Source organism: Schistocerca nitens, chromosome 4, assembly GCF_023898315.1.
Source record: "Schistocerca nitens isolate TAMUIC-IGC-003100 chromosome 4, iqSchNite1.1, whole genome shotgun sequence".
In the NCBI taxonomy this organism is placed as follows: Eukaryota; Metazoa; Arthropoda; class Insecta; order Orthoptera; family Acrididae; genus Schistocerca; species Schistocerca nitens.
The window spans coordinates 205,642,242-205,667,799 of NC_064617.1; the positions used below are offsets into that span (position 1 = coordinate 205,642,242).

Genomic DNA, 25,558 nt, shown 5'->3' on the forward strand with positions numbered 1-25,558 from the left:
CGTGGTGCATTATCTTGCTGAAAAATGTCACTGCTGTCGGAAACACGATAGCCACGAAGGGCTGTACGGGTCTGAATCCAATGTACGATACTTCTTGGCCCTCAAGACGCTTTGCATGAGTTTCACTGGACCCATGAATGCCCACGTGAATGTTCCACAGAGCATAATGGATCCGCTGCCAGCTAGTCTCCGTCTCGCACTAAAGGTATCAGGGAGATGTTTCCCTGGAGGACGACGGATCCGCGCCCTCCCATCGGCATGATGAAGAAGGTATCGGGATTCGTCAGACCATGCAACGCTCTGCCACAACGCCAACGTCCAGTGTCGACGCCCACGTGCCCATTTCAGTCGTAGTTGCCGATGTCGTTGTGCTAACATTGGCTCATGCATGGGTCGTCTGCTGCGAAGGCATATCGTTACGAGTGTTCGGTGCACTGTCTGTTCAGACACACTTTTACTCTTCCCAGCATTAAAGTCTCGTGTTAGTCCCGTCACAGTCCGCCGCCTGTCCTGTTTTACCAGTCTGCCCAGCCTACGGCCTCTGACATTTGTAATGAGGGTAGCCGCCCAACCCTACGACGTTTGGATGTGGTTTCACCTTGGTTTCGCTCCGTGTTGAAGACACTCACCGCTTCACTCCTCGAACATCCGATAAGTCGTGCAGTTTCGAAATGCTTGTGCCGAGCTTCGAGGGCAACACAATCTGCCCTCGGTCAAACTCAGGTAGAACGCGCGCCTCCCCCTTACTACACACGGACAGCACGCTCACTGATACTATATGTACCGTGCGTGTGTCTGTGTTGCTGTCATTCCTCGCCGGGTGACGCTGCTATCGCCTAGATGTGTTTATATCGGTAGTAGGTCGATCGTCATAATGTTCTGGCTGATCAGTGTATGTATGTCCGCTTGTTGTAAATAAGTCCGTTTCCTGATCCAAAGTGCACGACCAACACGAGCAGTAATGCTGCAGAACGATAAATCACAATCTCGTAAGACCACGCCCCTTCCGCTTGTAGATGCTTCTTCTTCTTACACAAGGTGTAACATGATCTTCACACGAACAGCCGAGATTCAAATGCTGTTTTTATATGAAAACCCGCCGTCTAATCTACCCTTACCGTATATGAAGAAAATTGATGGCATTCTTCCTTTTTGTATTATTCCATTAAAACGCTAATAATTGCATATCCAAATATGTAGTACTTTGTTGCAGATGGCTTTCGTGATGTTTCAGATTCAATATCCAGCTGTGCAGTTCCATGGGAATGAATTCTGTCTCATTTCTTTTATGTCGAAGTAATTCACACATATTACGAAAACTTATGTATGTATGAGTATATAGGTATGTTTCACATCTTCTCCTAAGCCACTGAGAAGATTCCAACCGAACTTTGTACACATATCAATTGCTGTCTCAAAGAGTCGTTGTGGGGGTAAGAAAAATCAGGGGTGGGGGATGGGGTCGAAAAATAAGTATGCCCCACGACGGACGAGAGCAGTTACTAACTTGCAACAAATTTTGCACATAATTTCAAACCTTTATGAAAACTTTTTCTCGCTGACAGTCCCACAAAACAAAGAAAGGAAACAACTATATCGCCGGCCGGGGTGGCCGAGGGGTTCTAGGTGCTACAGTCTGGAACCACTTGACCGCTACGGTCGCACGTTCGAATCCTGCCTCGGGCATGGATGTGTGTGATGTCTTTAGGTTAGTTAGGTTTAAGTAGTTCTAAGCTCTAGGGGACTGATGACCTCAGAAGTTAAGTCCCATAGTGCTCAGAGCCATTTGAACCATTTGAACAACTTTATCGCTTACTACATTTTCACTGTCCATACAGTAAAAATGTCGCAGCAGGCATGCCGTTTCAATTTACTACAGCTTTACTGCTAACTGCATTCGCGACACTTTTTGCAGACAGTATTCACATATACTTTCTGCAAAAATATGTCATCGTAAGATACGTAGTTTAGGAGATATGACATGATAAACATTTAGCTGCGTGAAAGCGAAACTGCAGGATGAAATTCGCTACAAATACAGGTGAAATGCCGGCTGCTGTGGCCGAGCGGTTCTATGCGCTTCAGTTCGGAACCGCGCTGCTGCTACGTCGCAGGTTCGAATCCTGCCTCGGGCATGGATATGTGTGATGTCCTTAGGTTAGTTAGGTTTAACTAGTTCTAAGTCTAGGGGACTGATGACCTCAGATGTTGAGTCCCATAGTGCTCAGAGCCATTTGAACCTTTTTGAGACTTGGTACACGTGTTAGTTACCATCCCCAAGGAAATACTGTGGGGATAAGAACCACAACCTTCTGTTGGGCTAGCGGAGACAACGTGGAGAGGGAAGGTCTGAGGAGGAGATGGAAAGACAGGGAAAGGATGGAGGAACTGAACAGAAATAATACGAAGGAGAAAAAGGGGTACTCGGAAATGGACAGAAAGGAAAGAGGTGGATATGAACAGAGAGAGGGGCGGGGAGAATATGGACAAGGAAAGGAAAAAGGAGGAGATGGACAGAGAAGAAGGAGAATTTGGACAGAGAACGGGAAGAGGAGGAGATGTACAGAGATGAGGGAGAGAAGTAGAAGGACAGAAAAAGGGAAGGGGATATAGATATATAGATGGGAGAGAAGGAGATGGGCAGAAAGAGGAAAGATGAGTTGGCGAAAGAGAGGAAAGATGAGATGGGCAGATAGAGGAGGAGGAGGATGAAGAGGAGGAGATGGACAGCAAGAGGAGGGAGGAGGGCATGGATTGAGAGGGAGGGAAGGCGATGGACAGAAAGAGGGTTGAGGATGCGATGGACAAAGAGAGATGGCAGAATTAGACAGAGAGCGAGATGGGGTAGGAGGAGATCGATTGTCCATCTCCTTCTCTCTCATTTCTCTGCACATCTACTCCTTTTCCCTTTCCCTGTCCTTTTCTTTCAAATGGTTCAAATGGCTCTGAGCGCTATGGGACTAGTCGTGGACTGTGCGGCTGGTCTCGGCGGAGGTTCGAGTCCTCCCACGGGCATGGGCGCGTGTGTTCGTCCTTAGGATAATTTAGGTTAAGTAGTGTGTAAGCTTAGGGACTTATGACCTTAGCAGTTAAGTCCCATAAGATTTCACACACATTTGAACATTTGAACTATGGGACTTAACATCTGAGGTTATCAGTCCCCTATAACATAGAACTACTTAAACCTAACTAAACTAGGGACATCACACACATCCATGCCCGAGGCAGGATTCGAACCTGCGACCGTAGCAGTCACGCGGTTCGGGACTGATGCGCCTAGAACCGCTCGGCCACAGCGGCCGACTCCTTTTATTTCTCCCCTCTCTCAGATCAGAGAGGAGAGAGGAGGATACATATAAAGAGTGCCAAATTCTGCCAATTGCGGAGGACATTCAACAACTCCTTCAATCAACGCCAAGCCGAATAACTGCAGGCATAAGGGCCGGAGGTGGACGTACGCGTTATTGACTTGCTCAGTTTGTGAAGCACTTTTTCTTGAATAGATGACCCAACGTTTTTTACAATTGCAGTCATTTGTTTGGCTATATATATATATATATATATATATATATATATATATATATATATATATATATATATATATATAAGGTTCAAATGGCTCTGAGTACTATGGGACTTAACATGTGTGGTCATTCAGTCCCCTAGAACTGAGAACTACTTAAACCTAACTAACCTAAGGACATCACACACATCCATGCCCGAGGCAGGATTCGAACCTGCGACCGTATAAATATATCACATCTATCGATTTTCGGACAATTCCTTCGCGGTGTGTCTTATTTTTATGAGGTAGTCATAAAATTTTCACCTCGAAAAAGTAGTTACGTAATTAATTTTTTATTTGTTCAAATTTTTTGTCTGTTCAAGTTATACATATTGGTGCTGCGTTCGGCAACTTACTGTCAGCTGTCCTGAGCTACGGAATCAACCAACCTGGCCAACAGTCATACGGAACGGCAAGATTGGGCTGCATGCAAACTTGCCATATGCCAACGTAAATGATCGTGGGATAGTGAACAGAAGTGTGGAACAGAATGGGAAAGCGTCCTTGATGACGAGGGTGGGGAGCGGTTGGGGTCGCTGGAGGCGCCAGAACAGCATCGTAATTGCTGCAAGCGTCGCTTCCAATTCGAGCTCCAGGGAGCGGCGGCGGCGGCCGCGTGCGTCTGCACCCGCCCACTTTCTCCGTCCGCCTTTTTCCGCTGGAACCGGTTGCCGGCTCCACATTTCATGCTTGCTTACCCCTCTCCACACCGCTGTCTTCCTCTCCGGCCAGCCCCCACCCCACTGGCTTTCTCCGGTGCGTTCGGCAGCGAAGAAATTTCTAAACTTTTCCAAATTAAAAAAGAAAAACAACATATCGTGAAATCCTCGCCGTTTGCCAGACTCGCATCCGTCCTCGGACACGCCACCAGAATGCGGTACCCTGCTTCAGAGCGCAGACAACCCCTGCTTACGGCTGTTAGCCCGCGAGGTCGTTGTGGGGATCGCAGGGATTACGAAAGGAGGAAAGCGAAGATGCTGCTGGCGCTGGGGCCGCGTGTGCCGGGGTCACGTGCCGGAGAAAGGGAAAGCATACCGGGAGCCGGGGCGGTGTAAAACTCGCCGGCGTTGGCGCGCAGCGGCTAGTCCACGGGACCACGAGTGCTCGGGAACCAGCAACCAGCGCTAGCACAGGACAGCGATATGAGTGCCGTAGCCGTCAGCGGAAGTGTGCAAGCGGCATGCGCCGAGAGGAAGGAGGCGAGGAACAGGTACGTCCCGTCATAGTCCGAGCTCGTCCTGAGCCGGCTGCTTCGCGAAATCGTCATAGAGTGAATGCACCACAGTCTTTTCACGTAATACGACCCAGTACGTTGTCCTGGACGGCGAGTGTTCAATCGCAGACGTGGGTATAGCCGGGAGTGCCCCAGGAAAGTGACAAGATTGCTTTTGTTCTGTACACGCTAACCGTTAATGACAATTGCTCTCATTAATATTTACGACAGTGCTGAGCTCATGGAGATTTTAGGTTGGTTTGTTTAACGCTATACGAGCCGTAAATTAGCTTGTATAACGTTTCTGTGTCGAGGAAATAACTGTGGTAAGTGTTTCGCATACTTCACTACCGAGCGGCAGCACGTCACGCTCACACCAACAAGAACCATAAACATTTCACTTTTCTAGTTTATTTGCCCATTTAGCATGTAAAACTTGTCAGTAACATGTCTTTCAAGGAACTGCGTTGCATTAGTTCATAATGTTGCAGTCTGCTGAAAACATAATGTTCTAATTTGGTGAGTATAAGGGCAAACCGAAAATATCAGGCACGCAGTGTCGGAAGTTCCATGCGGCTTTTAGCTGATGATGCTGTAGTATACAGAGAAGTTGCAGCATTAGAAAACTGCAGCGAAATGCTGGAAGATCTGCAGCGGATACGCACTTGGTGCAGGGGTGGTAACTGACCCTTAACATAGACAAATGTAGTGTCTTGCGAATACATAGAAAGAAGGATCCTTTACTGTATGATTATATGATAGCGGAACAAACACTGGTAGCGGTAACTTCTGTAAAATATCTCGGAGTATGCGTGCGGAACGATTTGAAGTGGAATGATCATATAAAATTAATTGTTGGTAAGGCGGGTGCGAGGTTGAGATTCATTGGGAGAGTACTTAGAAAATGTAGTCCATCAACAAAGGAGGTGGCTTACAAAACACTCGTTCGACCTATACTTGAGTATTGCTCATCAGTGTGGGATCCGTACCAGGTCGGGTTGACAGAGGAGATAGAGAAGATCCAAAGAAGAGCGGCGCGTTTCATCACAGGATTATTTGGTAAGCGTGATAGCGTTACGGAGATGTTTAGCAAACTCACGTGGCAGACTCTGCAAGAGAGACGCTCTGCATCTCGGTGTAGCCTGCTGTCCAGGTTTTGAGAGGGTGCGTTTCTGGATGAGGTATCGAATATATTGCTTCCCCCTATTTATACCTCTCGAGGAGATCACGAATTTAAAATTAGAGATATTCGAGTGCGCACGGAGGCTTTCCGGCAGTCGTTCTTCCCGCGAACCATACGCTACGCGACTGGAACAGGAAAGGGAGGTAATGACAGTGGCACGTAAAGTGCCCTCCGCCACACACCGTTGGGTGGCTTGCGGAGTATAAATGTAGATGTAGATGTAGAATGTAGATCTAGATGTAGATGTACACACTGTATCTCAGGATCGATGGTCGGTATTCAGGAATATACTAAAATGTAGACTTTCACGGCCGGAAATGTCACGTCCATTATAATTATCCGGGCCGTTATGCCGTGGTCGGTTGATGAATTCTGTGTCAATTCCCAACGTTTCGTCCCCGTCTGCGGAGGACATCCTCAAGGGGGCCTGTAGCTCGAGGGAAGGTCCAACACACCCACTGGCTCGCTACTGAGCTAGTGAAGATCTCCTCCGCAGAGGGGGACGAAACGTAGGGAATTGACACAGAATTCATCAACCGACCACGGCATAACAGCCCGAATAATTATAATGGACATTCAGGAATATGTCAGGAACACCCATTCGAAGCAGAAAATTTTTGGACAACATGGTTGTGAAGAGAAGCAGCGATTAGTATGGTTAATCAATAATTCAAGAACAGTCTTAATCGCATTTATTATTGTTATAATACCGCCAACCGGTTTCAACCCTACGTAGGGGTCATCTTCTGGGCGTTTACACCACTGGTCGACTGCTGATGGTGTCACTCCTGTCTACATAACGGCAGGAAACATAGATGACCCCTACGTCGGGTTGAAACCGATTGGCGGTATTATAACAATAATAAATGCGATTAAGACTGTTCTTGAATTATCGAAGCAGAAAAGCCAGTTAACATGGGCTCTAAAATGCATAATTTTTAGAGCTATGAGCACTTCTTCATCTTCGATACTGTGAAACAAACCTCTTCTACTGCAGGCTCTTTGCTTTCCATATTTTCAAAGGTGATAGTATGGACCAAAACAAGAAAAAATTCCAGTAAACATGGACTCAAAAACGCGTACGTTAAAAACTATGATAACTTGCTCATCTTCGCTACTGTACTGAACAAGTACTCATTGTTCTAAAGGTACGCATTTTAGATTCCATGTTTACTAGACTTTTTTGTTTCGTATAGTCGCTCTTATCACATCCCTGAATACTGACCATTCCCACTGGGACACGATGCATATATAAAACGATCTAACAGGCAGGGTGAGCAACAATCTGCAACTGTTTGCTGGTGACGCTGAAGTGAATTGGGAAGCGTAATCTTTGAGCGACTGTGGCAGTATACAGGGAAACTTGCATAGAATTTCTGTTTCATGTGACCACTGAGAGATTGCTCCAAATGTGGAAAAAATGTAATTTAATGCAGATGAGCAGGAAAAAGAATCCTGTAACGTTCGAATACATTATTAGTGATGCTGCTTGATACAGTCATGACACGATAAATCAGTCTAGTCTAAAAGCCGTAAATTCAACTGAATACCTAGGTGTTACAAGTACGAACAACTTAAATTGGAATGAACACATAGAAAATGTTGTGGGGAAGGCTAACCAAAGACTGCGTTTTATTGGCAGGACACTTAGAAAATGCAACAGACCTACTAAGGAGACTGCCTACACTACGCTTGTCCGTCGTCTTTTAGAATACTGCTGCGTGGCGTTGGATCCTTACCAGATAGGACTGACGGAGTACATCGAAAAAGTTCAAAGAAAGGCAGTACGTTTTGAATTAGCTTGAAATGTGGGAGACAGTGTCACAGAAATGATACAGGATTTGGGCTGGACATCATTAAAAGAAAGGCGTTTTGCGTTGCGACGGAATCTTCTCACGAAATTCCGATCACCTACTTCCTCCTCCGCATGCGAAAATATTTTGTTGACACCGACCTACATAGGGAGGAACGATCACCATGATAAAATAAGGGAAATCGGAGCTCGTACGGAAAGATATAGGTGTTCTTTCTTTCCACGTGCTATACGAGATTGGAATAATAGAGAATTGTGAAGGTGGTTCGATGAACCCTCTGCTAGGCACTTAAATGTGATTTGCAGAGTATCCATGTAAAAGATGTAGATGTACATTAAATATTTAGCCTTAACGTTGCAAAGCGACTTGAAATGGAACAAGCACGTATTGTCGATTCTAGGGAAGGCGAATAATCGCTTGTAGAACGCTAGTGTGACCCATTGCTGAGAACTGCTCGAGTGTTTGGGATCCCTACCACGTCGGATTCAAGGAAGACACGGAAACAATTCAGAGGCGTGCCGCTAGGTTTGTTACCGGAAGGTTCGATTAACGTGCGAGTACTACGTAAATGTTTCATGAACCGAAATGGGAATTCCTGAAGGGAACATTGCTTTCTTTTAGCGAAACAGTATTCAGAAAGTGTAGAGAGGTGGCATTTGCGACAGACTGCAAAACGACCCTACAATCACCAACACGTATCTCGCATCAGAACAATGAGAACAAGATGAGAGAAATCAAGGCAATTACCGAAGCATATAGACAGGCGCTTCATTTGCGAGCGGAAAAGGAAAGGGACTGACTAACGGTGGTAGAAAGTATCCTCCGCCGTGTACCGCATGGTCGTTCACACAATATGTGTGTACGTAAGGACTTCAGAAAGTCAAATGTCTTCCCACGCTGAGAACCATTGTGCGACAATAGAGACGTATTGTCGGAAGAGAGTATACGTTCAGGGTTTGCTGCAGATGCAATTCCTCTTCTGTATGGATGACGGATGCACCACAGAGCGGCAACGGAAAAGTACTCCAAAGTTGAAGCAGGCATGACACTACTATTCTGGTGGGAAAAACGACTAAATTGCACACAGAAATTTGCACCGTGAAATTTTGACATTATATGGAACAAACGCAATGTCGTATGCATTAAGGCCGGTGATATTTTTAAAACTATCGGGATTCCGATATATCGATATTCAGAAGATGTAGTAGACGCCGCCGATGTATCGAAGAAAAGTATCGATGTTTTGACGTAGTAATACTGACTTATCGGTCTTTAAAAACATCGGTTTCATACTGGAAATGTACTGCCGTTTTTAGCGCTGTACATTTAAGTATTGATTTATTACTAGATATTCTGTACATTAACAAGCTAGCAGCCCTTAGAGCATGAATTGAAAGGAAAACCACGCACGTTCACGCTTTGTGATAACCACCTCTATAACAATGGTAACTGCGTGTAAACGACAATAAAATGTGTCGCATGGGTCTGTTATTCGGTTTCGTCACGTATCGGATTTGTCTGGAATACTTCAAGTCGACTTTTTTTTTTATTTCTGCAAACGCCAGCGACCTAGCAGTTATAGTGTCAAAATGACGTGGTGAAGTTATACGCTGCAGCTTCGGCGCCGAGCGCCTACTATATCAGCATTGCCCCTTACACGTCACCGTCTGCACTGAGCGAGGTTGCGCAGTGGTTAGCACACTGGACTCGCGTTCAGGAGGACGACGGCTCAATCCTGCGTCCGGCCATCCTGATTCAGGTTTTCCGTGATTTCCATAAATCGCTCCAGGCAAATGTCTGGATGGTTCCTTTGAAAGGACACGGCCGACTTCCTTCCCCGTCCTTCCCGAATCCGATGAGACCGATGACCTCGCTGTCTGGTCTCCACCCCCACAGCAACCCAACGTCAACCGCCTACAACAAAGATCAATCTTGTCATTTAGATTTTTATTCACCATTTTCAGCCATTGTTTTTGCAGAATGCCGATGTGAGGAAATAGCACACTATTTAGATTAAAAATTGTTTTTTTTTTATGCAACTGGTGTCCTATTTTTTCACATCGGAAATCTTGTTATTCCACTCACTCCGCCAGCCCCCCCCCCTCCCCCCAGTGCAATCGGCCTTCTCCATTGTGCCACTTATACTTGCTTCCCTCATTCAAAGAGAAAGACTGGGAGAGATGAAAGCTCAAAAAGTAGTAAGACTCCTTGACAACTGGAAGCAAATTATGTTGTACAGTCTCAAAAGAACTGATTCAAACAGTTACCGAAAACTACGAAAAAAATATAACATGAAAATATTGGTGCTCTATATTGTCATTTCCATATCGATATATTGGTATATTTTCGAATGTATGTCGCCGATACTTAACGATACTTTTGGAAAAGCTTTCGATATATCTATATTCTATCGCCGGCCGGGTGGCCGAGCGGTTCTAGGCTCTACAGTCTGGAACCGCGCGACCGCTACGGTCGCAAGTTCAAATCCTGCCTCGGACATGGACGTGCGTGTTGTCCTTAGGTTCGTTAGGTTTAAGTAATTCTAAGTTCCTGGGGACTGATGAGTTCAGCAGTTAAGTCCAATAGTGCTCAGAGCCATTTGAACCATTTGATATTCTATCAACAGCCCTAGTATCCAGCTGTAGTGAAACGGCGCCGCCAATTTTGACCAAGACCGCACAGACGCCGGTGACCTGATCGGAAAATTCAGATCACGCACAATGCGATTTTAATCTTTTTAGCAAGCTTGCAGAAGTCCTGGGGAGAAAAGACTCTTCCAACAGTGTTGAGGACATTCACATGGCAGTTATCGAATGGGTTCTTGACCAAAGAGTGGCTTTCTGCAGTAGAAGAATTGAGCAATTGGTAGAACGTTCCGACTTTTGTTTACAGAGACTTGGTGCCTATGTTGAGAAAATATGCTGCCCATATGGTTGCACTGTCGGTCGGAGGATGGCAATCACGTATCGTACAGCCGTTACGGCGCTTTTCATGACCACCAGCGGCGTCCGTCAGTCCCATATAATGCCACCCCAAAACAGCAGGAAACTTCCACCTTGCTGCACTCGCTGAACAGTGGGTCTAAGGCGTTCAACCTGATCGGGTTGCCTCCAAACACTTCTCCGACGATTGTCTGGTTGAAGGCATATGCGATACTAATAGATGAAGAGAACGTGATGCCAAAACTGAGCAGTCCATTCGGCACAGTGTTGGGCCCATCTGTACCGCGCTGTATGGTGTCGTGGTTGCAAAGATGGACTTTGCTATATACGTTGGGAGTGAAGAAGCGCATCATGCAGCCTATTTCACACAGTTTGAGTCTTAACACGACGTCCTGTGGCTGCACGGAGAGCATTATTCACCATGGTTGCGTTGCTGTCAGGGTTCCTCCGAGCCATAATCCGTAGGTAGCGGTCATCCACTGCAGTAGTAAACCTTGGGCGGCCTGAGCGAGGCATGTCATCGACATTTCCTGTCTCTCTGTATCTCTCCCATGTCCGAACAACATCGCTTTTGGTTCACTCCGAGACGCCTGGACATTTCCCTTGTTGAGAGCACTTCCTGGCACAAAGTAACGATGCGGACGCGATCGAACCGCAGCATTGACCGTCTATGTATGGTTAAACTACAGACAACACGAGTCGTGTACCTCCTTCCTGGTTGAATGACTGGAACTAATCGGCTGTCGGACCCCCTCCGTCTAATAGGCGCTGCTCATGCATGGTTGTTTACATCTTTGGGTGCGTTTAGTGACATGACTGAACGGTCGAAGGTGTGTCTGTGATACAGTATCCACAATCAACGTCTACCTTCGGGAGTTCTGGGAACCGATGTGATGCAAATCTTTTTTTGATGTGTGTATGTAAGAGAGACTTTGTACCCTTACACCCGAATGACCTTCACGAGCGGGTATGATGGCGACCTGGGAGAGGTCCCATGTATTGGAGAGACACTGCGGTGTCTCTCCTGGCCTCATGGTGTGGGGAGCCGTCGGATATGACTTCAGGTCACGGCTGGTATGATCGAGGAGGGAACTGTGGTGACACAACGTTACCTCATGGACATCCTGCGTCCTCATGTGTTACCTTTCATGCGACAGTATCATGATGCCATCTTCCAAGACGACAATGCTCGTTCATATACGGCACGTGTCTCTATGAAATGTCTACGTGACATTGAGGTAATCCAGTGACCCCCGATACAACATGCGTGTTACCAGCTCATAAGTCAACTCCTTCTCAATGCTAGTATTCAGGCCAGCGTACCTCAGAAGAGGATATAACGAATCAGTGCATGTAACCAGCCTAGAGGGGGTGCAAAGTCGTATTGATAAATGGTCTCATATTCCCAAGTTCTTTGTAAATTTAATCACCGAAATAACATCACATGCACTCTCAACACATGAAGTTTCAGTTCGGTGGCTCCTCCTCTTCTCTGGGTGCTTTACAGCCTTGCCACTGATGATAAATTCGAGGACATAGCCGCCACTGTATCAAACAAATGCCAGTAGAGTCACTCTCGGAAAACAGAGAGAGTCATGTTCATAGCTTCAAAGTAAAGGATCTTCTTAAAAATTCGACTAATATTCTGAAAACTTCTAAATGATGAAAATAGAAACCTCTAGTGAATATTGTTGTGTTGGCAGGAGAGCCAACATCGTGTTACTAGTGGAGGTCGAAATGCACGCGTTTTAGCTCACGCAGGCTGGCGTGAAGAGGGAAGGACTATACTGACGTGAGGTCTGGAACATGACAAGGAATTAGAATTCAGAAAGCGGATGTACTTAGTTTGATACTTAACTTTAATCCATTAATGATGAACATCGCTCTTGAAGGTACATGATTCACGTATCAATAGTAACTGAATATGGCGCCTTGCTAGGTCGTAGCAAATGACGTAGCTGAAGGCCATGCTAAACTGTCGTCTCTGCAAATGAGAGCGTAAGTAGACAGTGAACCATGGCTAGCAAAGTCGGCTGTACAACTGGGGCGAGTGCTAGGGAGTCTCTCTAGACTAGACCTGCCGTGTGGCGGCGCTCGGTCTGCAATCACTGATAGTGGCGACACGCGGGTCCGACGTATACTAACGGACCGCGGCCGATTTAAAAGCTACCACCTAGCAAGTGTGGTGTCTGGCGGTGACACCACAAATATTAACTTACGCGCTGAAACTAAAAGTTTATTTTGGCGCCAGTTACGCTCCTAGTTCTTGCGGTTGCCGGTAGGTGTCTGCTGGGTGCAGTCCGTTCATTACATAATACGCGTCGAGTCGAGATGACGATAACACAGCGACATAAGGCGTTTTGAATACCAATGCAGAAACAGATGCGCTCATAAAATTTGTGACGAGTTCGACTGTCGACTGAATGTTTGCCATAACTCCGATGGAGAGCACATTGGACATTTGGGAAAGGTAAATGAAAATTTATATCCTAATCATAACTACAGAAGTATCCCAATGATCTATATGCATGCATATGAAAGATACACCGAAGAGCCCACACATTACGACAAGCTGCCTAATAGCGAGCTGGTTAATCTTTAGTACGAAATGTAGCAGCGATACTGCGTGGCATGGCTTCGACAGGCTCTTGGTTGGTTTCCGGTAGGGATCAGAAGTGAGCTCCGGACACTCGCTTTAAACTCTCCAGCGAGTCCTGTGAGGTCATCTTCCAGCTCTCGGTTTCCGTGTGCCCGTAGACTCGACCCGTGAGTCACCGCCGCTGTCCACTCGTCACCTGAGGCTGTTCTCGGGTACAAGTGGACTCGACTCGCTCAGAGAGGAGAGCGAGTACACGACTTCGCCAGTATAACCGCGGACTCGTTGCATTTCCGCTACATATGTAATCGTTCGCAATACCTTTCCGTCATTAATCTGTAGATTACTACTCATTTACTTCACACAATCACGATTTAGGCGGTATAGACATTCCCAAATGCAAGTTGATATGGCACAAAATGTCCGACCTGCCTAAATGATGGCTGGCTCTGAGCACTATGGGACTCAACTGCTGAGGTCATTAGTCCCCTAGAACTTAGAACTAGTTAAACCTAACTAACCTAAGGACATCACACACATCCATGCCCGAGGCAGGATTCGAACCTGCGACCGTAGCGGTCTCGCGGTTCCAGACTGCAGCGCCAGAACCGCGCGGCCACTTCGGCCGGCCGCCTAAATGACAGAAGCAAGTTATGTACCAATACAATGAATGATCGGTTTGCAGTGAATATCCTGTTTATACATACATTTAAGAGATAATTTTTTTTTAGACTGCAGTAAATTTATTGTAATATTTAATATCTATTCAGAGAATATCTAACAATTAGGTTGACATATACACACTTTCGAGGCCTTACCGAGTCTATAACGACAGTACCGGAGAACATAACGTGAGTACGAAGTGCAATGTTGTTGCATTGATTTAATGTGCTACTTAGCCACAGAACACATGGAGGCAAAGTAGCAACCAGTCCACCACTCCGACAAAGAGAGAGTGCCCTAATAAAATTTTATCAATACTTTTATAACAGATTTAGCTTCGTTTTTTATATTACGAGTCGATTGATATGTCACGGGCTAATAGTCCCAGTAGTTTACAAGTCGAGTTCATTAACTGCCTGTAAATCGCGTCAAATGAATTTTCCCCGACAATTAGGGACCTTCATAGGTGTGCCTAGTAACATGACTCCCGGCTCATGTGACATTATAATCTTCTGATGTATCATTTAATTAACATAGACTTGGTGCAATGCAGCGTATTACTGGAAGGCCACAATAGCCGCTAGTTTGAATTTCAGTTGTTCTTCAGCGGAGGGACACACGCCCCGATCACTGTTTTTACGGAAGATCTCCTGTTCTAAGTGTCCCAATTGCGAGGGCGCCGACACTGCCTTCACGGGCCGGAACGAATCCGCGAGAGGCGCGCCTGTTAGGTTGGTGACGAAGCTCCTCTTCCTGTCGGCAGAGGTAGACAGTGTCATCGGGTCCTGGAGGGTGACGGGAGACACTCAGCTCGAAGCCAGTTCGTAGTAGGTGCAAGTTCGTCACCATCGTTCGCGAGTGAGGTGGCACCATCATGTACGAATGTGCATGCTGGTTACATTATAATGGCCATTGATCGCGCTACGCAATGCAGCGTGGTCAGTAATCAGTTTCCGCGTGCCGGCCGGTGTGGCCGAGCGGTTCTAGGCGCTTCAGTCTGGAACCGCGCGACCGCTACGGTCGCAGGTTCGAATCCTGCCTCGGGCATGGATGTGTGTGATGTTCTTAGGTTAGTTAGGTTTAAGTAGTTCTAAGTTCTAGGGGACTGATGACCTCAGATGTTAAGTCCAATAGTGCTCAGAGCCATTTGAACCGAGCCAAGTTCCCGCGTGCTAATCCGTAGTAATTCCGACGTGGCGCGATAGCGTGCACACCAAACGGTTTTTGCGGCAACCGTTTCGTGTTTCCCTAAACGCAGTCTCAGACCTCTGCCTGGGCTGGTCTCGTCAGTTCTCTTGACTAGTGGTGGTGGTGTGTTGGGGCTTTATGGGCGCTCAGCATCGAGGTCATCAGCGCCCTGACATACATTAAAAGGAACGAATGTGGACAGACCTAAGAAAACTAAATCACACACTCAAAGAAAGCAGGAAAAGAAGGAAAATGCTACATAAGAATGTAAAACCTAAGGAAAGGGGAAACATAGCAACAAGAATGTCACAGGAAATTGTGATTGGCGAGCTGGTCACACAGTGAGCAAATTAAAATCCTCTCCCTAAAATCTTTGTAAAAACATTTGACAGGGCACAGAACTTTAAAACTTTAACCACATTCGTCCGAGTGTTGCCTAAAAGAGATGGCAGGTCCGCTGGCAAGTCAGCCGCGACCCGCTGGTCAGAAAATAAAACGCAATCCAATAAAACGTGGCGCACAGTGACCTGGACGCCGCAAGCACCACACATTGGAGGGTCCTCTTGCCGGAGCAGGAAGCCATGCGTCATAGGGCTGTGGCCTATTCGAAGCCGAGTGAGGAGACCCTCGTCCCGTCGATGGGGCTGAAAGGAAGTACGAGGTGCGGCTAGAAAAAAACCGGACTGATGCTGGAAAAAACATTTATTTACAATTTCATGTTATCTCCTTCAATGTACTCTCCTCCTCGGTCTCTACACCGCTCCATACGAATTTTCCACTGTTCATAGCAATGCTGCAGATCATTTTCGGTAAGTCCCTACATTACTTCCGTCGCTTTTTCTTTTACTGCTTCAACAGTCTCAAATCTAGTTCCTTTCAAAGCTGACTTGACTTTAGGGAAAAGAAAAAAGTCACAGGGGGCCAAATCAGGTGAGTAGGGTGGATGATCTAAGATGGGAATGTTGTGTTTTGCCAAAAACGTCTTCACTGACAACGCACTGTGAGCTGGGGCATTGTCTTGGTGAAGGATCCATGACTTTTTTCTCCACAAATCGTTCCGTTTTCTCCGTACTCGCTCACGTAGGGTAGCCAGGACGCTAATGTAGTAATGCTGATTCACTGTTTGTCCCTCTGGTACCCAATCAATGTGCACAATCCCTTTGATGTCAAAAAAAAAAAAACAATCATCATTGCCTTGAATTTCGATTTTGACATTCGTGCTTTTTTTTTGTCATGGAGAACCAGGAGTTTTCCAGTGCATCGATTGGCGTTTAGTTTCGGGATCGTAAGTAAAAAACCACGATTCATCGCAAGTTATAACATTTTGTAAGAAGGTGGGATCACTTTCAATGTTTTCCAGGATGTCAGAACAAATCATCGCTTTTGGTTCACTCCGAGACGCCTGGACATTTCCCTTGTTGAGAGCACTTCCTGGCACAAAGTAACGATGCGGACGCGATCGAACCGCAGCATTGACCGTCTATGTATGGTTAAACTACAGACAACACGAGTCGTGTACCTCCTTCCTGGTTGAATGATTGGAACTAATCGGCTGTCGGACCCCCTCCGTCTAATAGGCGCTGCTCATGCATGGTTGTTTACATCTTTGGGTGCGTTTAGTGACATGACTGAACGGTCGAAGGTGTGTCTGTGATACAGTATCCACAATCAACGTCTACCTTCGGGAGTTCTGGGAACCGATGTGATGCAAATCTTTTTTTGATGTGTGTATGTAAGAGAGACTTTGTACCCTTACACCCGAATGACCTTCACGAGCGGGTATGATGGCGACCTGGGAGAGGTCCCATGTATTGGAGAGACACTGCGGTGTCTCTCCTGGCCTCATGGTGTGGGGAGCCGTCGGATATGACTTCAGGTCACGGCTGGTATGATCGAGGAGGGAACTGTGGTGACACAACGTTACCTCATGGACATCCTGCGTCCTCATGTGTTACCTTTCATGCGACAGTATCATGATGCCATCTTCCAAGACGACAATGCTCGTTCATATACGGCACGTGTCTCTATGAAATGTCTACGTGACATTGAGGTAATCCAGTGACCCCCGATACAACATGCGTGTTACCAGCTCATAAGTCAACTCCCTCTCAATGCTAGTATTCAGGCCAGCGTACCTCAGAAGAGGATATAACGAATCAGTGCATGTAACCAGCCTAGAGGGGGTGCAAAGTCGTATTGATAAATGGTCTCATATTCCCAAGTTCTTTGTAAATTTAATCACCGAAATAACATCACATGCACTCTCAACACATGAAGTTTCAGTTCGGTGGCTCCTCCTCTTCTCTGGGTGCTTTACAGCCTTGCCACTGATGATAAATTCGAGGACATAGCCGCCACTGTATCAAACAAATGCCAGTAGAGTCACTCTCGGAAAACAGAGAGAGTCATGTTCATAGCTTCAAAGTAAAGGATCTTCTTAAAAATTCGACTAATATTCTGAAAACTTCTAAATGATGAAAATAGAAACCTCTAGTGAATATTGTTGTGTTGGCAGGAGAGCCAACATCGTGTTACTAGTGGAGGTCGAAATGCACGCGTTTTAGCTCACGCAGGCTGGCGTGAAGAGGGAAGGACTATACTGACGTGAGGTCTGGAACATGACAAGGAATTAGAATTCAGAAAGCGGATGTACTTAGTTTGATACTTAACTTTAATCCATTAATGATGAACATCGCTCTTGAAGGTACATGATTCACGTATCAATAGTAACTGAATATGGCGCCTTGCTAGGTCGTAGCAAATGACGTAGCTGAAGGCCATGCTAAACTGTCGTCTCTGCAAATGAGAGCGTAAGTAGACAGTGAACCATGGCTAGCAAAGTCGGCTGTACAACTGGGGCGAGTGCTAGGGAGTCTCTCTAGACTAGACCTGCCGTGTGGCGGCGCTCGGTCTGCAATCACTGATAGTGGCGACACGCGGGTCCGACGTATACTAACGGACCGCGGCCGATTTAAAAGCTACCACCTAGCAAGTGTGGTGTCTGGCGGTGACACCACAAATATTAACTTACGCGCTGAAACTAAAAGTTTATTTTGGCGCCAGTTACGCTCCTAGTTCTTGCGGTTGCCGGTAGGTGTCTGCTGGGTGCAGTCCGTTCATTACATAATACGCGTCGAGTCGAGATGACGATAACACAGCGACATAAGGCGTTTTGAATACCAATGCAGAAACAGATGCGCTCATAAAATTTGTGACGAGTTCGACTGTCGACTGAATGTTTGCCATAACTCCGATGGAGAGCACATTGGACATTTGGGAAAGGTAAATGAAAATTTATATCCTAATCATAACTACAGAAGTATCCCAATGATCTATATGCATGCATATGAAAGATACACCGAAGAGCCCACACATTACGACAAGCTCCCTAATAGCAAGCTGGTTAATCTTTAGTACGAAATGTAGCAGCGATACTGCGTGGCATGGCTTCGACAGGCTCTTGGTTGGTTTCCGGTAGGGATCAGAAGTGAGCTCCGGACACTCGCTTTAAACTCTCCAGCGAGTCCTGTGAGGTCATCTTCCAGCTCTCGGTTTCCGTGTGCCCGTAGACTCGACCCGTGAGTCACCGCCGCTGTCCACTCGTCACCTGAGGCTGTTCTCGGGTACAAGTGGACTCGACTCGCTCAGAGAGGAGAGCGAGTACACGACTTCGCCAGTATAACCGCGGACTCGTTGCATTTCCGCTACATATGTAATCGTTCGCAATACCTTTCCGTCATTAATCTGTAGATTACTACTCATTTACTTCACACAATCACGATTTAGGCGGTATAGACATTCCCAAATGCAAGTTGATATGGCACAAAATGTCCGACCTGCCTAAATGATGGCTGGCTCTGAGCACTATGGGACTCAACTGCTGAGGTCATTAGTCCCCTAGAACTTAGAACTAGTTAAACCTAACTAACCTAAGGACATCACACACATCCATGCCCGAGGCAGGATTCGAACCTGCGACCGTAGCGGTCTCGCGGTTCCAGACTGCAGCGCCAGAACCGCGCGGCCACTTCGGCCGGCCGCCTAAATGACAGAAGCAAGTTATGTACCAATACAATGAATGATCGGTTTGCAGTGAATATCCTGTTTATACATACATTTAAGAGATAATTTTTTTTTAGACTGCAGTAAATTTATTGTAATATTTAATATCTATTCAGAGAATATCTAACAATTAGGTTGACATATACACACTTTCGAGGCCTTACCGAGTCTATAACGACAGTACCGGAGAACATAACGTGAGTACGAAGTGCAATGTTGTTGCATTGATTTAATGTGCTACTTAGCCACAGAACACATGGAGGCAAAGTAGCAACCAGTCCACCACTCCGACAAAGAGAGAGTGCCCTAATAAAATTTTATCAATACTTTTATAACAGATTTAGCTTCGTTTTTTATATTACGAGTCGATTGATATGTCACGGGCTAATAGTCCCAGTAGTTTACAAGTCGAGTTCATTAACTGCCTGTAAATCGCGTCAAATGAATTTTCCCCGACAATTAGGGACCTTCATAGGTGTGCCTAGTAACATGACTCCCGGCTCATGTGACATTATAATCTTCTGATGTATCATTTAATTAACATAGACTTGGTGCAATGCAGCGTATTACTGGAAGGCCACAATAGCCGCTAGTTTGAATTTCAGTTGTTCTTCAGCGGAGGGACACACGCCCCGATCACTGTTTTTACGGAAGATCTCCTGTTCTAAGTGTCCCAATTGCGAGGGCGCCGACACTGCCTTCACGGGCCGGAACGAATCCGCGAGAGGCGCGCCTGTTAGGTTGGTGACGAAGCTCCTCTTCCTGTCGGCAGAGGTAGACAGTGTCATCGGGTCCTGGAGGGTGACGGGAGACACTCAGCTCGAAGCCAGTTCGTAGTAGGTGCAAGTTCGTCACCATCGTTCGCGAGTGAGGTGGCACCATCATGTACGAATGTGCATGCTGGTTACATTATAATGGCCATTGATCGCGCTACGCAATGCAGCGTGGTCAGTAATCAGTTTCCGCGTGCCGGCCGGTGTGGCCGAGCGGTTCTAGGCGCTTCAGTCTGGAACCGCGCGACCGCTACGGTCGCAGGTTCGAATCCTGCCTCGGGCATGGATGTGTGTGATGTTCTTAGGTTAGTTAGGTTTAAGTAGTTCTAAGTTCTAGGGGACTGATGACCTCAGATGTTAAGTCCAATAGTGCTCAGAGCCATTTGAACCGAGCCAAGTTCCCGCGTGCTAATCCGTAGTAATTCCGACGTGGCGCGATAGCGTGCACACCAAACGGTTTTTGCGGCAACCGTTTCGTGTTTCCCTAAACGCAGTCTCAGACCTCTGCCTGGGCTGGTCTCGTCAGTTCTCTTGACTAGTGGTGGTGGTGTGTTGGGGCTTTATGGGCGCTCAGCATCGAGGTCATCAGCGCCCTGACATACATTAAAAGGAACGAATGTGGACAGACCTAAGAAAACTAAAGTACACACTCAAAGAAAGCAGGAAAAGAAGGAAAATGCTACATAAGAATGTAAAACCTAAGGAAAGGGGAAACATAGCAACAAGAATGTCACAGGAAATTGTGATTGGCGAGCTGGTCACACAGTGAGCAAATTAAAATCCTCTCCCTAAAATCTTTGTAAAAACATTTGACAGGGCACAGAACTTTAAAACTTTAACCACATTCGTCCGAGTGTTGCCTAAAAGAGATGGCAGGTCCGCTGGCAAGTCAGCCGCGACCCGCTGGTCAGAAAATAAAACGCAATCCAATAAAACGTGGCGCACAGTGACCTGGACGTCGCAAGCACCACACATTGGAGGGTCCTCTTGCCGGAGCAGGAAGCCATGCGTCATAGGGCTGTGGCCTATTCGAAGCCGAGTGAGGAGACCCTCGTCCCGTCGATGGGGCTGAAAGGAAGTACGAGGTGCGGCTAGAAAAAAACCGGACTGATGCTGGAAAAAACATTTATTTACAATTTCATGTTATCTCCTTCAATGTACTCCCCTCCTCGGTCTCTACACCGCTCCATACGAATTTTCCACTGTTCATAGCAATGCTGCAGATCATTTTCGGTAAGTCCCTACATTACTTCCGTCGCTTTTTCTTTTACTGCTTCAACAGTCTCAAATCTAGTTCCTTTCAAAGCTGACTTGACTTTAGGGAAAAGAAAAAAGTCACAGGGGGCCAAATCAGGTGAGTAGGGTGGATGATCTAAGATGGGAATGTTGTGTTTTGCCAAAAACGTCTTCACTGACAACGCACTGTGAGCTGGGGCATTGTCTTGGTGAAGGATCCATGACTTTTTTCTCCACAAATCGTTCCGTTTTCTCCGTACTCGCTCACGTAGGGTAGCCAGGACGCTAATGTAGTAATGCTGATTCACTGTTTGTCCCTCTGGTACCCAATCAATGTGCACAATCCCTTTGATGTCAAAAAAAAAAAAAACAATCATCATTGCCTTGAATTTCGATTTTGACATTCGTGCTTTTTTTTGTCATGGAGAACCAGGAGTTTTCCAGTGCATCGATTGGCGTTTAGTTTCGGGATCGTAAGTAAAAAACCACGATTCATCGCAAGTTATAACATTTTGTAAGAAGGTGGGATCACTTTCAATGTTTTCCAGGATGTCAGAACAAATCATTCTTCGGCGTTCCTTCTGTTCAATTGTGAGACACTTTGGAACCATTTTTGAACACACTTTGTTCATGTTGAAACTTTCATGAAGAATCTGCCTAACACTTTCCTTGTCAACTCCTGTTAACTCAGACACTGCTCTGATTGTTAAACGGCGATCTTGTCGAACAAGTTTACCGATTTTTTCAATGTTTGCATCAGTTTTTGCTGACAATGGTCTGCCAGTGCGAGTGTCATCACTGGTGTCTTCACGGCCATCTTTAAATCGTTTAAACCACTCAAACACTTGTGTTCGCGATAAACAATCATCGCCGTACACTTGTTGTAACATTACAAACGTTTCACTTGCAGATTTTCCTAGTTTGAAACAAAATTTGATGTTAACACGCTGTTCTTTCTGTACACTCAACATTTTCCGACGCACAGACAAAACGTCAACTACTTAAAACAGACGCCACGGGCAGACTGAGTGCAGGAGGCAGATGAAACTCGAGCAGTAGGCGGAGCGAGAGTCACGTGACAGGCCACGCGACTTTTAGCCTTATTGCATTCATTTTATTGTTTCACCAGTACTAGTCCGGTTTTTTTGTAGCCACACCTCGTACACCACACACGCGTTGTGGGCTTGACTATACGGAGCTTATTGTCAGTCACTTCCAGCCACTCATCCTCCCACCGACGCATGACCCGTGAGCTCAACAGCGAGGGGAGTGCGTGCAAGGGGATAGCACACTGAGATACTTGTGGGGCAAGACACGCCTCCTTGGCCGCGAGATCTGCCCTTTCATTCCCAGCCCGGAACCCAGCAGAAAGATACAACCTTCCCCAGTCGCTGTAGTCGGAGGAGGGCATCCTGGATGGTCTGGACAATTTTGTCTGCCGGATACAAACGTTGCAATGAGTGAAGGGCACTGAGTGAATCGGAACAGACAAGACATTTATGAGAGGAAGAATGTCTCATGTGCTCCAGTGCCTGCAAGATCGCAAACAATTCTGCATCAAAGACAGTAAAAGTCTGAGGCAGTCGGACCTTGAGGACACGATATGGAAAAACAACTGAGCAACCAACAGAATCCCCTTGTTTCGACCCATCCGTAAAAACAGCTACATAGTCGTGGTGCTCAGATAAAATGACAGAAAATGCTGCATTAAAAACGGTGGCAGGAGTGAAATCTCTCTTGTACTGCAATAAATCTAAAATCACTCCGGGCCTCTTCAGTAACCAGGGTGGCAGGCGGTTAAAACCTTGGATTTAGGGTTGTACAGACTACACACCGAGGGACTCTAGTACACGTTGCACACGGATCCCAAACGGCAACGTAGCCCGGGGACGACGGGAAAAAAGGCGGTCCAGAGGTGGTAGCATCGTTCGGTATTTGTTCTTACTCTGCACTATTTCATTATTATTGTGTCTCGACCTGCAGCAGGACTAGTTCTCGCCAATTTTCAACATTGTCAGTGAGCAGTAATCGTTATTCTAGTGTAACAGGCTGCACCTCGTTTAACGTTTTGCCGGGAAGCAGTATACACTGATCAGCCAGAACATTATCACCACTGACATGCTATCGATATAAACCTGTCTAGGCGACAGCAGAGTCACCTGACGAGAAATGACTGCTAGTCACACACACGCACGGTACGTGAACGTGCTGCCCGTCTGTAGCATAGGGAAGGAGCGCGATCTTTCTGAGTTTGCCCGAGCGCAGATTGTGATCGCCCGAAGGCTCGGCACGATCATTTCTGAAACTGTACGATTTGTTGGGTGTTCGAGGAGTGATGTGGTGAGTGCCTTCAACACGTGGCGAAACCAAGGTGAACCACGTCCAGACGCCGTGAGGTTGGGCGGCCACGCCTGGATACAGACGTCGGACATCACAGGCTCGGCAGACTAGTAAATATCACTGACGTCAATTTGCCTTAGGATTTTGGAGCACATACTGTACTCAAACATTATGAATCAACTTGAACAAAATGACTTATTGATTCATAACCAACACGGATTCAGAAAATATCGTTCTTGTGCAACACAGCTAGCTCTTTATTCCCGTGAAGTAATGAGTGCTGTCGACAAGGGATCGCAGATCGATTCCATATTCCTAGATTTCCAGAAGGCTTTTGATACCGTTCTTCACAAGCGACTATTAATCAAAGTGGGTGAATATGGAGTATCGTCCCAGTTGTGTGACTAGATTCGTGATTTCCTCTCAGAGAGGTCACAGTTCGTAGTGATAGACGGTAAATCATCGAGTAGAACAGAAGTGATATCTGGTGTTCCGCAAGGTAGTGTCATACGCCCTCTGCTGTTCCTGATTTACATAAATGATCTAGGTGATAATCTGAGCAGCCCCCTTAGATTGTTTGCAGATGACGCTGTAATTTACCGTCTAGTAAAATCATCAGACGATCAATTCCAATTACAAAATGATATAGAGAGAATTTCTGTATGGTGCGAAAAGTGGCAACTGGCGCTAAACGAAGAAAAGTGAGAGGTCATCCACATGGGTACTAAAAGGAATCCGATAAATTTTGGGTATACGATAAAACGCACAAATCTAAGGGCTGTCAATTCGACTAAATACCTAGGAATTACAATTACGAGCTACTTAAACTGGAAAGACCACATAGGTAATATTGTGAGGAAGGCGAAACAAAGACTGCGCTTTGTTGGCAGAACACTTAGAAGAAGCGACAAACCCACTAAAGAGGCAGCCTACATTAAACTTTTCCGTCCTGTGCTGGAATATTGCTGCGAGGTATGGGATCCTTACCAGGTAGGATTGACGGAGGACATCGAAAAAGTGCACAAATAAGGACAGCTCATTTCGTGTTCTCGCGCAATAGGGGTGAGAGAGTCACTGATATGACACGCGAGTTGGGGTGGCAGTCACTGAAACAAAGGCGGTTTTCTTTGCGGTGAGATCTATTTACGAAATTTCATTCACCAACTTTCTCCTCCGAATGCGAAAATATTTTGTTGAGACCCACATACGTAGGGAGAAGTGATCATCATAATAAAATAAGAGAAATCAGAGCTAGAGCGGAAGTATTTAGGTGTTCCTTTTTCTCACGCGCCATTCGAGAGTGGAATGGAAGAGAAGCAGTATGAAAATGGTTCGATAAACCCTCTGCCAGGCACTTAGGTGTGGATTGCAGAGTAACCATGTAGATGTAAATGTAGATGTAGATGTAAAACAAGGTGGAGAACTGTGGCGGAACTAACATCAGACTTTAAGGCTGGTCAAAGTACACTCCTGGAAATGGAAAAAAGAACACATTGACACCGGTGTGTCAGACCCACCATACTTGCTCCGGACACTGCGAGAGGGCTGTACAAGCAATGATCACACGCACGGCACAGCGGACACACCAGGACCCGCGGTGTTGGCCGTCGAATGGCGCTAGCTGCGCAGCATTTGTGCACCGCCGCCGTCAGTGGCAGCCAGTTTGCCGTGGCATACGGAGCTCCATCGCAGTCTTTAACACTGGTAGCATGCCGCGACAGCGTGGACGTGAACCGTATGTGCAGTTGACGGACTTTGAGCGAGGGCGTATAGTGGGCATGCGGGAGGCCGGGTGGACGTACCGCCGAATTGCTCAACACGTGGGGCGTGAGGTCTCCACAGTACATCGATGTTGTCGCCAGTGGTCGGCGGAAGGTGCACGTGCCCGTCGACCTGGGACCGGACCGCAGCGACGCACGGATGCACGCCAAGACCGTAGGATCCTACGCAGTGCCGTAGGGGACCGCACCGCCACTTCCCAGC

At 46.6% G+C, this 25,558-nt stretch overlaps 1 protein-coding gene across 1 annotated transcript in view; it reads left to right on the top strand.

The window, feature by feature from the left end:
* Positions 1-4,666: 4,666 nt before the first annotated feature.
* Positions 4,667-25,558, top strand: part of LOC126251873 (luciferin sulfotransferase) — a 92,583-nt gene continuing 71,691 nt past the window's right edge. The window contains exon 1 of the mRNA XM_049952562.1: positions 4,667-4,775. Within this exon, the coding sequence (XP_049808519.1) occupies positions 4,708-4,775 (68 nt within the window). The 5' untranslated portion in view covers positions 4,667-4,707. The remainder of the gene's footprint in view (positions 4,776-25,558) is intronic.